The following is a 15,921-nucleotide window of genomic DNA, read 5'->3' as shown; positions in this document are numbered from 1 at the left end:
TCACCTGTACTCCACACACAGAGACGCATACAAAGCTCTCCCTCACCCTCCATTTGGTAAATCCGACCACAATTCTATCCTCCTGATTCCTGCTTACAAGCAAAAATTAAAGCAGGAAGCACCAGTGACTCGGTCTATAAAAAAGTGGTCAGATGAAGCAGATGCTAAACTACAGGACTGTTTTGCTATCACAGACTGGAACATGTTCCGGAATTCTTCCGATGGCATTGAGGAGTACACCACATCAGTCACTGGCTTTATCAATAAGTGCATCGAGGACGTCATCCCCACAGTGACTGTTTGTACATACCCGAACCAGAAGCCATGGATTACAGGCAACATTCGCACTGAGCTAAAGGGTAGAGCTGCCGCTTTCAAGGTGCGGGACTCTAATCCGGAAGTTTATAAGAAATCCTGCTATGCCCTCCGACACACCATCAAACAGGCAAAGCGTCAATACAGGGCTAAGATTGAATCGTACTACACTGGCTCCGACACTCGTCTTATGTGGCAGGGCTTGCAAACTATTACAGACTACAAAGGGAAGCACAGCCGCGAGCTGCCCGGTGACACGAGCCTACCAGACGAGCTAAATCACTTCTATGCTCGCTTCGAGGCAAGCAACACTGAGGAATGCATGAGAGCATCAGCTGTTCCGGACGACTGTGTGATCACGCTCTCCGTAGCCGACGTGAGTAAGACCTTTAAACAGGTCAACATTCACAAGGCTGCGGGGCCAGACGGATTACCAGGACGTGTGCTCCGGGCATGTGCTGAACAACTGGCAGGTGTCTTCACTAACATTTTCAACATGTCCCTGATTGAGTCTGCAATACCAACATGTTTCAAGCAGACCACCATAGTCCCTGTGCCCAAGAACACGAAGGCAACCTGCCTAAATGACTACAGGCCCATAGCATTTACGTCCATAGCCATGAAGTGCTTTGAAAAGCTGGTAATGGCTCACATCAACACCATTATCCCAGAAACCCTAGACCCACTCCAATTTGCATACCGCCTAAACAGATCCACAGATGATGCAATCTTTATTGCACTCCACACCGCCCATTCCCACCTGGACAAAAGGAACACCTATGTGAGAATGCTATTCATTGACTACAGCTCAGCGTTCAACACCATAGTACCCTCAAAGCTCATCATTAAGCTAAGGATCCTGGGACTAAACACCTCCCTCTGCAACTGGATCCTGGACTTCCTGATGGGCCGCCCCCAGGTGGTGAGGGTAGGTAGCAACACATCTGCCACGCTGAGCCTCAACACTGGAGCCCCCCTGGGGTGCGTGCTCTGTCCCCTCCTGTACTCCCTGTTCACCCACGACTGCATGGCCAGGCACAACTCCAACACCATCATTAAGTTTGCAGACAACACAACAGTGGTAGGACTGATCACCGACAACGACGAGTCAGCCTATAGGGAGCAGGTCAGAGACCTGGCCGGGTGGTGCCAGAATAACAACCTATCTCTCAATGTAACCAAGACTAAGGAAATGATTGTGGACTACAGGAAAAGGAGGACCGAGCATGCCCCCATTCTCATCGACGGGTCTGTAGTGGAGCAGATTGAGAGCTTCAAGTTCCTTGGTGTCCACATCACCAACAAACTAGAATTGTCCAAGCACACCAAGACAGTCGTGAAGAGGGCACGACTAATCCCCCTCAGTAGACTGAAAAGATTTGGTATGGGTCCTCAAGTCCTCAAAAGGTTTTACAGCTGCACTATCGAGAGCACGCATGCCTCCGATCACAAGGCACTACAGTGGGTAGTGTGTACGGTCCAGTACCTCACCAGGGCCAAGCTTCCTGGCATCCAGGACCTCAATACCAGGCGGTGTCAGAGGAAGGCCCAAAAAGTTGTCAAAGACTCCAGCCACCCTAGTCATAGACTGTTCTCTCTGCTACGGCACAGCAAGCGGTACCAGAGCACCAAGTCTAGGTCCAAGAGGCTCCTAAATAGCTTCTACCCCCAAGCCATAAGACTCCTGAACAGCTAATCAAATGGCTACCCAGACTATTTGCATTGCCCCCTTTGGAACGTTGCTGCTACTCTCTGTTATTATCTACGCATAGTCACTTTAATAACTCTACCTACATGTACATATTACCTCAATTATCTCGACACCGGTGCCCCCGCACATTGACATTGACTCTGTACCGGTACCCCCTGTATATAGCCCCGCTATTGTTATTTACTGCTGCTCTTTATTTGTTATTCTTATCCTCTTACTTTTTGGGGGGGTATTTTCTTAAAACTGCATTGTTGGTTAAGGGCTTGTAAGTAAGCATTTCACTGTAAGGTTGTATTTGGCGCATGTGACAAATACAACTTGATTTGGATTTGATTTGTATCTCGATAAAACAGCTCTGCTTGGCTTGGTAAGTGTAATATGGACCAAAAAGCCATTTCTACACTCTTTGCATCAAATATGTATGCTGCTGAGACAAGTTAATACAAAAAATGTTATGGTGACAGTGAATCAAGCAAAGGCATCAAAAAAAGTCCATGTTGGAGGAAAAGCTGAAAGGTCAATTAGTGTGCTTACTGAGACTACACTTTTGTTATTCCTCATACTTTTCATGATTATTTGGTTTCTTCACGAGTCGTTGTCAAATATGTAGCCTACTCATTGTAGTTGTTGCTTAAAAGCCCACCATTAAAAACATTATGATAATAAAACATAATTGATAGTAGTCCAGTCCTGTAACTACAGGCTACAGTTTAAAAAATAAATAAAACCCTTTTATTTTCTCTCATCTTAAAAAGGCAAGATTCTCAGGTTAGGCTACAGTAGACAAAAATAAGATTAACTTAATGTGCAATTTAACAATGTTTTTTCTTAACCTACCAAGTACAAAATTATCATTCTTATTGGCTAAAACAATATTATTGCTGCCATTTTTTTTTAAATTTCATTTCCTCATGGTCATGCATTATCCTGGCCACATTCTTAACAGTTTGGCCTGTCAATCAATCACTAAGGGTGGTATTTTCAGGGAAGGGGGCGGGATGTTTTTGAGTCACAAGGTTGGTAGGGTTTCAAACCTGTCAAATGAATTGCACTCACACTTTCAAAGTCAGGCACCCATGCAAATGTATGTCACCAATCAGGCCGGAGGACTGGATTTGCCCATCCCTGAGCTACAAAGGGTTATAATTGGATGTTAGGTATGAAGCTAAGGGTTGTAATGGTGAGGATAATTTTGTTCCTCACTGGATGTAGGCCTCCTGGCTGCTCTGTCCTCGGAGCTGGTCCTCCATCAAGTAGGTGTTGTGGGAGGAACAGATGAAGTAGTGGCTGAGGGGCCGGCTCATGTCCTGGTTCAGGGTCAGCCGCTGGGGATCCAAGATGGCGCCCTCTGGAGAGACCAAGTACATCTGGAAGCCATCTATAGACATGACCCCCTGTTTCTTGGCTGTGAGGAGACATGGGAAGTTCCGTCTTATCATAAGTCAAACCCAATCAAAAAATGCTCAGTAACTACTGTAAAGGAAATTTTACTCTGTGCAACTTGTCTTTGGTGTCATAAACAATCTTTGGTTCTTGCCTGTTTCTGGTAAAGATATGAGGGGGGGGGGCTGTCATGACCTTCTCCTTTATTTGTCAGAAGAACACCCAGAATATGTTCTTTAAGTTAAGATAGGAGACGGTGCCAGACACATGCCGGAACAAATTGTGACCGACCGGCTTGATTCGGTCTTATGTAGAATATATTTTTTCTTATGTAGAGTTTTTTTAGTTGGATAAAAGTAGAGACTTAGAGCTGGAAAATGGTATATCATACACTACAGTTGAGGAACGATGGGAAAGTAATTCTGCTTTGAAAGTTAAACTTGTAATGTCACTTTTGAGAAAATGGTCCTTGAATGTTTTGGTTAACCCACTGGAGAGCTCTCTTTGTCTACATCCTTTCAGCATCGTTCACACCCTCTTAAGCCTTAGCTCCAACCATGTCTTTAAGGATTCAGATGTGGGGCCATTTACTAAACAACCAAAAGATTTCAAGACTAAAGGCTGGTTTATACTACGCCTATCGACAGTTGTCGCAGTGACATCATGAACATTCTATTGTCGTCCGACAAACTTGTCGTTGTCGTAAAAAGTTTATAAAGTATAAACACAAAAATTACCGGCTGCATGACATCAGAATAATCCAAAATAGCTAGTGTATTTTAACACCAATAAACCCACCCGTTTAAAAATGAATTTAGTATATGTCAATCTAGCAAACCAGGCAACTAAAAGCAACTTTATAAACTATTTTTTGGTTTGTTTCTAGCTTGTTAGCTAGCTAGCTAATGTTAAGTTAGCTGGCTAGCCAGTTCAAATAATGACCATATCATATAGCTGACGTCTTCACTTTAGCCCAATTGTCTTCATTATTACAGGAAAATAAACTCACAGCAAGATCATTATTTACAAGTTAATGGCGAGCCAATTACAGAAAATAGCTAACGGTTGTGAGTCTGATGAAATAAAAGCAGGGTATTCTACTGGATAATTTTTGAACTTGGACACTGTCTCGTTGGCCTAACATTATATCCTAATTTGACTTTGGTGCAGGTCATGTTCTTCACATTACCGTTTCTGGTAAACACATTATATGAAATAAAATCAAAGTTTATTTGTCACATGCACAGGATACAGAAGGTGTAGTGAAATGGTTATTTGCATAGTGGAGTCTTTTCTTTAGACATGTAGCTAGCTGGCTAAACAATTAACCATAATCTCAACTCATAACGTTACTACCCTGCATGAATCTGCAGATAGCTAACCAACCAGGTTCAATCTTAGCTAGCTAGCCAACAGGCTATAATTAGCAATCCAAATGGCTCTGAGATACGAATAATATTACTACACAAATCATACACTTAAAATGAGCTTGCGAGCCACCCAGCTAACATTAGCTAGCTAGCAGTACGCTTTAACGTGAAATGAAAACGACTTTGACAAAATTAGAAATGTATAATATCTGAAAATGTGGCTTGCTAGATTATTTTACTTGTAGACATGGATTCTCCCTCTGTCACAGATGCCATGGTTGCCCTCAGTTTGAAGATGTAATCCGGAGACAGGCGTTTCATATACAACAGCCTTTTGTGTGTTCTCTTTTCGACTCCCTCCTCATATTTACAATCAAATGCCAGAATCTTCTCCATCTACTTAGCTATCACACTCCAATTCCACCAGGCATTCCACTGATTTCAAAACTCGGTCCTCCAGAAAGTGGAGAGCAACACTTTTGCAATTCTACTACGTGATATCTTTAAAAAAAAAAGGAGTGTTAGGAAGGATTAACCACACATACTGAACTGACCTGCTCATGTTGTAGACAAAAGCGTGCTACATGGCAGACCAATCTGAACTCATCTCTAGGCATGTCCAGGCCATCCATTATCTCAGCCAATCATGGCTAGCGGGAAGGTCCCTGTCTTTTTCTATGGCTAAACCAACTAGGCTCGTAATTTCACAATTTTATTCATATTTACAGATGGCATACAAGTTTGTTATTGAGACACATGAAAGTTAACATGTTCCAGAAGGCATTTCTACAAAAATACAAATGTTGATATTTTAAAAAAAAGTTTACGTTCAAAATGCCTCTCCTGTGAAGTAGTGATGTGCAACATACAGCTAGTTTCCTTACTTATTGAATGGTTAATTGTGGGCTCTTGTGGTTTACTGAAGTAAACTAGGTTATTAATATTGGGGTTGCCGTTCATTGTGATTGACATTGTCTTACAGAGGCTATTAAAGACATAATTCATTACGGTTGACTGTGGTTGGTTACAGTTGCACAGTGGTCCTTACCGGTCTCTGATGGCTCATAGCGGTCAATCAGCTCCTGGGCATGCTCCCAACTCCTCTCCCCCTCCTGTTGCTCCTGCCTCAGAAAGTCCTTCAGCTCAGCAAGGGTTAATGTCTGTCTGTCTCGGGAGTAGTCCTGGAACACCCGCCACATGTCCTTCCTTTCCGTCAGTATCTTATAGAACTGGACAAACTCCTCGTTCTCCAGACAACCTGACTTAGACTTATCTGCCAACTGAGGGTAAAGAAAATAAGCAGCATAGATTGTTACCTCTGCAGTCTTCCCGTGGTATTGTACTCTCAATAAATCGTGCTAAAACAGAATTCCATCACCTGATAATGGAAGGCAGATTAGTTACTGATATTTGACTGTGATAGGTTTCTGTTAAATATTACCAACGTTGAGAACTATTCCACGACCTACAACATCCCAATTGAACCGCTGCTCACAATGCTAGGTTGATTCATTGACTGAGGATGTCATATGAGCAGTGGGAGGCATGGAATAAATATAGAAAAAAGTATAGTTTTGATACCCTAAGACCTCATGAACTTGATGGGTACCTCACCGTGAAGAGGTGAAGCGCATACTCCTCGTTCATGTCCACATTCATCATCTTCAGCAGTGTGCGCACCTCCTTGAAGTTCATCCGTCCGTCCTTGTTTTTGTCCGCCTTCTGAAACCAGTCCCAGATCCACCTGAGGGAAGATGCTGGCTAAGGGCAACACTTGGTAAGACATGATTTAGAAAGGAGCAAAAACAAAGACTTTACTCTCACAACTAAAGTGTTTTTTGACCATAGAATTAAGAATTAGAATACTAGAATGGAAATTAACCTTCTTATGATGGGATAAATGTCAGCCATTTCGGTCAGCCAAAAGAATCAGGAAGCATTTTTCCTGCATAAGTAAAATCTGGATTTCTTCTCTTCTGCCATTAATTCCAATTAGACTAATTTGGATTTCTTTCTGACAATATGGCTGCCATTTTCAACCCATTCTGGAACTTTGACGGTTTATGACATAGTCCTTCCAGTAACTTAATAGGACCTCTATGGTTTTGATTGTTTTGATCAATTGTTATGAACGTATTATGATAAGGCCCCACGAAGTCAAGTGTCACAAAACATCTAATAATCTGCCTGTTATCTGAATGGGATAAGGATACTGGTCAACCCTCTCTTTGTCATCCATGCTCTCAGCGTTCTGGATCAGCTTGCGTACACCCCGGATCCAGGCCTGCGCCTCAGAAGGTGACTCCGCCACCAGGTCCAGGTTGCCACGGCGCCCACGGAACACCAGGGTGAAACAGAGGTCAGCGGGGAACTCTTCAGCGACGCTCAGCAAGACCTCCGACTGGTGACCTTCACGCACCACCTCAACATCAGCCACAGAGACTAGAAAGGAACATTAGGCATTATCGGCCAGATTCATACTTAGAAAAGGCGTGCGTAAGAAAGGTGTAATTTCCTACATGCTTCTCAGTAGTCGGTATTCAGACGTACCTTATGAAGGTTCGTAACGGGCTTTGCAGGCGTGATTCCCTTGTGTGAACTGAATTTATTTTAATCAACCTCTGAAAACCCTCCCATTTGCTGGCCAACAGATTTTCTCGTGGAGTTTTTATTCAAATGTGTTTTCAGTACATTTATCTTAAGCCATCCCTTTAAATACGATGTACCTTTAATTCGAATTTTGTCAATAGACTGGGATGCAGGGGGATAACTGGTTCATAAAACAAGAGAAGAATGAAAGAAGCCATCTAAATATGCATCTTTGTCTCCGTTTCAGCACCAACTGGTAGATTTAAAAATACCCTGATCTTGTAGATTATTTAGGAACATTTTAGAGTTAGGAAAGTATGTATGAATCATAAGAAAACTGGTTTGTAGAGCCTTTACACACTAAATACTGTATATTGACGAATAAAAAAATGCGGTTTGATTCATCCTGAAAGTTGTTATATTCAAGTTCAATCCATGAAATATTGGAAGGTGGGAAAGAAAAAAAGTGTACAATAGGGGTTGAACAATAGTCCTATAAATCTACCCTAATTCTTACTAATCATGGAACTGTATGACAACGGTCCAGTCATCGTGAACCGTGCGCCAGGCTCCAGGTTTAACCTGCTACATGTGGTCTGAATTCCATAATAATTCAAATAGGCTTCATGTCCCAAATTATTTCACAACATGAACCTAATATGATCCACTAACGCTAGAGGAACAACTTACACGGATGTGACAAAAAAAGAAAACGGAAACTGAATGATGCTAAATGTAAGCTACAAATTGAAAACTAACAATAAAGTGACAGAAATGTATGTGAGTATTACTGACGGTGGCTCCCGTTAGTGACTAATATTTAACATGATACAAATTGTAGAATAAAACAAAAGCCCGGGCATAAGCTATACTTAAAACATTCTTTAAAGTCCATACATCAACTGGGCATCTTAAGCCCTACAGAAACCTATAGCTTGGGTGTCCAAATTTCATCCACACAAATGATGAGGGCACACAATGAAAATTCTGACTAACAGCACAGCTATTTATAGGCTTTTTCACTGTGGAAAGGTAGCCACAATACATGTCATGATGATATGATTTTCAGTTTGCTTCCATATGACTGGTTTCACATTCGTCTACAAGGAAAAATGATCTAAAACGATGGCTGTGTATTTACAATCCCCTTTTCCAAACGGATTATTCATTTATCTAGCTCTTATCATTAGCTCTTATCCATTTATAAATTACAGTGCATGGATAATGCTGCTATGTCTATCTGAAAAAAGAAAGATGCTTTTTCCATTTGGAACCGGCAGGTTTTCTTCAACCTTATTTATGGTTTCCTCACGCGTAAATGTGGCGTCATTATGAGGGAGTTAAGTCAAGGTCAGAATATGGGCTCTCGAGTGGCGCAGCGGTCTAAGGCACTGCATCTCAGTTCTAGAGGCATCACTACACACCCTAGTTCGAATCCAGTATCACAACCGGCCGTGATTGGAAGTCCCATAGGGCGGCACACAATTAGCCTAGCGTCGTCCGTCTTTGGCCAGGGTAGGCCGTCATTGTAACTAAGAATTTGTTCTTAACTGACTTGCCTAGTTACATAAAAAAAAAAAAAAAAATCTGTAGACACTTCTGCACCTTTCATTTCTTAGATATCCGCCCGAACGAAGTGGGTGAATAGCATGCTATTCTCATGCTTAAGTTCAAGGTCAGAAAACGCATAGAGAGAGAAGTGCATAAAAAGGGACTATAACATTCCATTCACACGCGCTTAACTCGGGTCGGAATTGAGGCCTATGTGAAGACATACTTAGGCTTTTTCAATGCTAAAGTGATTTCTCAAGGAATGATTCTATGCATCATCCTTTTTTCAAAAAGAGAAATAATGTGGCCGTCAATTCAGTTATCCACAGTATGTACAGTCTGTGGTCAATTCTTATAATGACTCCCTCCCTCCCGCCACTCACACCCTCGTTACTCACAGGTGGAGTGGCCTGTTCCTGCCCACCTGGACTTATACCAGATGGTCTGGCCATCTTCCTGTAGCCGGAAAAGCCGCTGCTTCTTCCACGATTTGGACTTGACCTTCTTCAACATGGCCCCCACCTTCATCACCTGGAGGTCCTTGTCACCCTTGGCAACTGTGCAGAATCAGGGGTTACCATCGTGTTTACAAATACAAATACAGTCCATATCTGGTCAATTGAGACCTCAGTGTTGTTTCTCTATTCTGTTTAATGGAGGCTGACATCTGTACTCCAAAAGTTCATTTTTGAGATTTGATCAAAGAAAATGAAATTGTATTATTGCTTGTTTCCTCATGCAACATTTTAGTACCCATCAACTTACACAAGCTTTGGGGAGAATCCATGAACAGCCTTGACACATGCACTTGATGATATCCTGCCAAAAAAAGAGAACAAACATAATTGCTGCGATACCTATTACGTTGTGATAGTGAAACATATACATAAGCTCTACAAATTATTAGCGGTGGTCAACCAACTACCTCCCTACTTGCTGATCAGTGTGGCCCACCATGGCTGAATAATTGTTCTAACTGTGTCATCAACATTATGGCTGGGTTGCCTGCAGAGCTTAGAAATCCAATCAAGCTTTTGCTTTCTCTATCCATCATCTATTGATTGGCTAAGAGGGGGGGGGGGGGGGGGGGTAGATGATTGACAGTCTGTGTGCTGCACTGGTTTTTCCAATACCGTCCAAACGATTTCTTTGAAGTAAAAAAAAGCACTGTGTTGCTACTTAATAAGTAAATACCTGCAGTCAACTTGTTCATCATTTCAGCTGTCACAATTTTTCATAATGAAGCTTACCGGTAGTTCCCAGACACGTGGTGTTTGTTTACAAGCACACAATGACAGGAGACCAGAGCCTTGGGAGTCACTCACTGTTGTGCAGCAAATGCCAGGTGATCTAGTTACAGTATGGAATTCACAACTTAACTTCCGGTCAATAGTTTTAGAATGTTTTTTGTTTATTTGACTATTTTCTACATTGTAGAATAATAGGGAAGACATCAAACCTATGAAATAATACATATGGAATCATGTAGTAACCAAAAAAGTGTTAAGAATATATTTGAGATTCTTCAAATAGCCACCCTTTGCCTTGATGACAGCTTTGCAGTCTTGGCATTCTCACAACCAGCTTCATGAGGTAGTCACCTGGAGTGGATTTCAATTAACAGGTGTGCCTTTTTAAAAGTTCATTTGTGGAATTTCTTTCCTTCTTAATGCGTTTGAGCCAATCAGTTGTGTTGTGACAACGTAGGGGGATATACAGAAGATAGCCCTATTTGGCAAAAGACCAAGTCCATATTATGGTAAGAACAGCTCAAATAAGCAAAGAGAAACGATAGTCCATCATTACTTTAATACGGAACATTTCAAGAACTTTGAAAGTTTCTTCAAGTGCAGTCGCAAAAACCATCAAGCACTACAACGAAACTGGCTCTCATGAGGACCTCCACAGGAAGGGAAGACCCAGAGCTACCTCTGCTGCAGAGGATAAGTTCATTAGAGTTACCAGCCTCAGAAATTACCACCCGAATAAATTCAGAGTTGAAGTAACAGACACATCTCAACATCAGCTGTTCAGAGGAGACAGCGTGAATAAGGCCTTCATGGTCGAATTGCTGCAAAGAAACCACTACTAAAGGACACCATCAATAAGAAGAGACTTGCTTGGGCCAAGAAACACGAGCAATGGACATTAGACCGGTGAAAATGTGTCCTTTGGTCTGGAGTCCAAATTTTGTCTTTGTGAGATGTGGTGTAGGTGAACGGATGATCTCCGCATGTGTATTTCCCACCGTAAAACATAGAGGAGGAGGTGTTATGCTGTGGGGGTGCTTAGCTGGTGACACTGTCTGTGATTTATTTAGAATTCAAAGCCCACTTAACCAGCATGGCTACCACAGCATTCTGCAGTGATACACCATCACATCTGGTTTGGGCTTAGTGGACCATAATTCGTTTTTCAACAGGACAATGACCCAACACACACCCAGACAGTGTAAGGGGTATTTTACGAAGAAGGAGAGTGATGGTGTGCTGCATCAGATGACCTGGCCTCCACAATCACCCAACCTCAACCCAATTGAGATGGTTTGGGATGAGTTGGACCGCAGAGTGAAGGAAAAACAGCCAACAAGTGCTCAGCATATGTGGGAACTCCTTCAAGACTGTTGGTAAAGCTTTCCAAGTGAAGCTGGTTGAGAGAATGCCAAGAATGTGCAAAGCTGTCATCAAGGCAAAGGGTGGCTTCTTTGAAGAATCTCAAACATAAAATATTTTTATTAGCTTTTTGGTTACTACATGATTCCATATGTGTTATTTGATAGTTTTGATGTCTTCCCTATTATTCTACAATGTATAAAATAGTAAAAATAAAGAAAAACCCTTGAATGAGTAGGTGTTCTAAAACTTTTGACAGGTAGTGTAAATGTTTGCAAGCTAGATATCTTATAACTCTTAAGTTAACTGTCTAAAATGTGCTAAATGCTCTGGAGTTGTGCATTTGGTTTGCTAATTTGGTATCTAGTTAGCTATCTAGATAAGTGGTTAGCTTCTTCCAAAATCTAGTTTTGCTTGGTAACAGCAGATAATCCTGTCCTGGATCAAGAGCCTTGTTGCCTAATATTTGTTTTGTGTGTGCTGCAAACTGTGAGTAAGATTTTTGAGTTCTTGTATAACTTTTAGCTGGGATGTCTGTCCTGTAAATACATTAGCGCAATGCGCTCCTTAGCATTTAGTTAGCATTCTCTATGGGATTGTACATGTACTTCTTAGCATTGCTAACCTTTGGATGACAACGGGTCAGTGGGGTTTTAAAATAGCTCCCCTTGTGTTCAGTGCTGATATTACCGAATATCCCGGGATGGCACAAGGTCGGTATGAAGGTATGACAATCTGGATACCGCCCAAGCCTATTAATGACAGCAACTTTTGGCTTAGCTGTCTAGTCCCTTGGGAAAGAGGTTCTTAAACCTTCTCCGAGAGGAAACTCACAAGGTATTGTACACACTGAACAACAGACAAATGTTGCATAAAGGGATAGTTCAAATGGCTACTCTCCCATTTTTTGGGCTTTTCAATGGCTCTCTTTCCTTTTACAACCTTTGTAGAACAATGGCACATTTTTATAGTATCCTCGGGGGATGTTTTCAACTGTTCACAACGAGGTCCATGTTCCATTGTTCAAAATACCACAGTTACTTTCCCTTTCAGGTCCACTGTTAGTAAATATCAACTCTTTACCCAGCAATACAAGTCTAGCGAAAGCAAAGAAACTATATTTTTGATACTTTTTAACCACCCCAGTGATGTTGTTGATTGTTGTGCGATGTTTGTGAAAAGATGTTAAAGAAGAGGCAGAAACAGAACTCTCATTTTCCTGGACCCCTTCTATAACTACAGTATATTCCACACATACAGTACATTCTCGTGCAAATACAAAAAGTCATATGGTTCTAGCCAAAGAATAACCTTCTATGTTATTTGAGGGGCGGTGGCAGGAGTGTTTCGGGACAGAGAACTCTTTCAGGGGATTTGACTAATATGTGCAAGAGTGTGATCAACACACACACGCACAGAATCATGACTCACTGTTAAATTGGTCTCATACTCACACATAAAAATACTCAAAGTAATATAGAAATACTATACACCCAGTGAAGTGGCAGCCTCATTATATGCCCATATGACTCCACTACAAGCACCCCTTATTATAACCATCTGTGATATCCACAGGAATGTTCAACTTCCCCTTTCACGAAAGCTCTGTGCTTGACCCTCACAGGTTGGTTCTACACTTCAGTAGGAGCTATGTGAAGAATCCTATAAACAAACCAGTCTTTTATCATGCATGTATAACATGCTTGTGCCAGGGAGGGAGGCTGGCTGAAGGACAACAAAGTAGAACCAGATGCTGTAATATGAGACAGTATTAAACAGGGACCGGGGGGTATATTATCATCAAACCAACACTAAACCACAAACTCTACTGAACATATACTGTATTGTATAGATGAGTTTTTGTAAAGTAATGTGAAGGGTCAAAGGAGAAAAAAAGAGACTTACCAAATTGTAGACTGCTCCCTTGGGTCTTTGCCCCGACTCAGCTTGGGCTGCCACTGCTGTGACGAGCTCCAGAATAGATTGACGTTTGGTGAGAGCCAGTCCAGGAAAGGGCTCTAGACCAGAATTAGGGAGTGCCCAAAAGATAGCGGGCCCCCAGAGATGGGGGTCTGTTGGAGGTAGCAAGCCCAGTAGAAAGCTCCAGAACTTAAGACACCCAGGGAGTGTCCTGAGACCACTAGCCCAGCACAGGGAGATGGGGGGTGTCCAGAGGAAAGCTGGCTCAGTGTCAGCCTTCCTGTCTACCAGGCTCCAATCTGCCTGCGTTGTCTGGGAAAACTGATCCCCAGACAACACTGCCGCATGCTGGTACACTGTCCCCCCCCTCCACCTCTCCTCCCTTTCCTGCCACTCCCTCTTTTTTCCCTCCCCCCTCGCATCTGATGAGGGCTGTTCATTTTTTCCAAGGCTGCTCTCTTCGCTCTCCTTTACCGTTTTCCGGTATGCTGCCTCTCACTTTAAATGTCTTGCTCTCTCTGTCTCCACACACTCTCTCTTATATATCAGCTGACTGCAGATCTGATTCACTCCTCTCCCTGGTTTAAAGAGCAAACGCCCCTAAAAACCAACTTCACATTTAAAAAACAGCATGTGGCATTGATATGAGTCAGAAACATGTATTCTATTTTCAAAATTGACTACATGGTGTAAAAAGGGTAATTTTGGTCATAAAGTCAGTCTCATCCAAAACAAAGTTTTGTGAGACTCGTGTTCGTGACGGCATCACCACGTAAATTAAAGTTGGGTTTGTTTCAATCCTGCCTACATGCTCACAGCAAGTAATCATCAATTCGGAGTGCAGCTGCATGCGAACCGATCGCAATGCCAGTCATAAATTTCAGTTGACCTTGGATGGCTAGTTTGTGACCTTCGGTAAATTACACATGGGACAATATGTTCAAATTCTAATTGCTCCAAATTTCAATGACATAAGAACTTCAAACCAAATATAGAAATTCTAGAAATTCAAATATTGAAAGCATTTCATGAGTAAACTAAAAAGTGTGCAACATGAAAATAGTCTCATTTACATTGTGTAATTTATTGATGGTCCCTAACTAGCACCGGCGATTGGCTATCCAAAGTCAAACCACGGTCGCGCACTAGCCGGCTGAAGCTAATTGGCGAAAGAATTTGTCTAACTCTTCCCACCTTTGAACACACGCACACACATAAAATCAAACCACCTCACGTTTCAATGTATCGTGGCTGCTAGCATTTCTTAATAACCCAAATAGAAAATGAGGCCAAATCAGGAAGTTCAGCTGCCATTTAAAGGGCAGCAACCCAGACAGGCCTTTGTGCTTACCTCAGTCAAGGAGGGGTTAGGTTGCCTGTGCAAGATCAAAATACATGTAGAGACCTGCATACAGTACTCGAGTTCTCACAAACCCAATCGTTTTCATACATACTGCACTAATCCCATCAGAGTTAACTTACGTCTATGTTTTGCTGAGTTTATTGTCGAATATATTGTCTAATATATTGATAGTTACATTATGTCCCATCCTCTCCAACATCTAAAACCCTCTCTGATGTGTCTGTATTTACCCACTTAGCACTGGTACAATGACTGATACCATATCTGAAAACATGGTAGGAAATGGGACCGGTAGAGTGAGTTACACTAAAGAGAAAGAGAGAGGACCTAATCGAGAAAGCGCCATCCCATTTGGCTGTGTGCCCATGCACTGCAGTCAAGAAACCAGAGTGGTAGAATGAGCCGTGGGAACAACTTTCCCAACATCACATATCACTCTTATGAGAATTCTACCCCCCTGTGGACCAAACCTTGCTCTGGTATCTAACGGAAAACATTAGTTGAAAATCCTGGAGTTTGGGTATAATTTGCAATTGCCCCTTTGCAACTAGAAGATGTAACCCCATCTCACTAGTAGTAGCAGTATTTAAATAATTACTTTGCAATCAGTACAATTTATTTCACATAGTATACCATCTACTTTTGATCATAATACATTTTCAATATCTACAAAATGTCATTCTCATTTTCCTAATGCACACTCACTTGTAACAATAACAAAAATGGAGCGTCCAGATAGGTGGATATAAAAAAACAATTATGGGCACTTTCCCGACAGGAAAGCACATTACAGATTTTAGCAGAGATCCTCTAGGGATCCAGTTTATTTACAAATGGAATCTACCCAATAAACAAAATGAAAATCCCTCCCTTGTATTGGTAATGGTCCTTAAGGCGGAAATGGTAGGCTAAAAGCTGTTAAAGGCTAATGTACAAGTGAAGGGAAACCTTTCTTCTCTTCAATAACCTGCTCTCTGATCATTTGCAATAACTCGGAAATCACAATTTCCAAGAGAACAAACAGTTTTTCCTTCAACAATTCAAGAAAGTAAGCAGTTTTTGCTGAGATTGAGGCTTTGTTTTGGAATACGTTACAGTAGATATGTT

The 15,921-nt window shown here is 41.9% G+C and overlaps 1 protein-coding gene across 3 annotated transcripts in view; it reads right to left on the bottom strand.

Moving 5' to 3' along the window:
• The window catches only part of plcd4b (phospholipase C, delta 4b), a 32,270-nt gene that overhangs the window by 7,706 nt on the left and 8,643 nt on the right, over positions 1-15,921 (bottom strand). The window contains exons 1-7 of one of the 3 annotated variants that reach the window (XM_055870813.1): positions 13,437-13,826; positions 9,685-9,738; positions 9,318-9,476; positions 6,993-7,221; positions 6,394-6,523; positions 5,828-6,059; positions 3,230-3,431 (exon numbers count right to left, since the gene is read on the bottom strand). In XM_055870813.1, coding sequence (XP_055726788.1) covers positions 3,230-3,431; positions 5,828-6,059; positions 6,394-6,523; positions 6,993-7,221; positions 9,318-9,476; positions 9,685-9,706 — 974 coding nt within the window. In that variant the 5' untranslated portion in view covers positions 9,707-9,738; positions 13,437-13,826. Of the gene's footprint in view, positions 1-3,229; positions 3,432-5,827; positions 6,060-6,393; positions 6,524-6,992; positions 7,222-9,317; positions 9,477-9,684; positions 9,739-13,436; positions 13,827-15,921 lie in introns of those variants that run through there. The other 2 variants (XM_055870812.1, XM_055870814.1) reach the window with 2 other exon arrangements.

Source organism: Salvelinus fontinalis, chromosome 19 (assembly GCF_029448725.1).
Source record: "Salvelinus fontinalis isolate EN_2023a chromosome 19, ASM2944872v1, whole genome shotgun sequence".
In the NCBI taxonomy this organism is placed as follows: domain Eukaryota; kingdom Metazoa; phylum Chordata; class Actinopteri; order Salmoniformes; family Salmonidae; genus Salvelinus; species Salvelinus fontinalis.
Note: the sequence above shows the minus strand (reverse complement) of the source record. Positions and strands in the feature narration are given on the sequence as shown.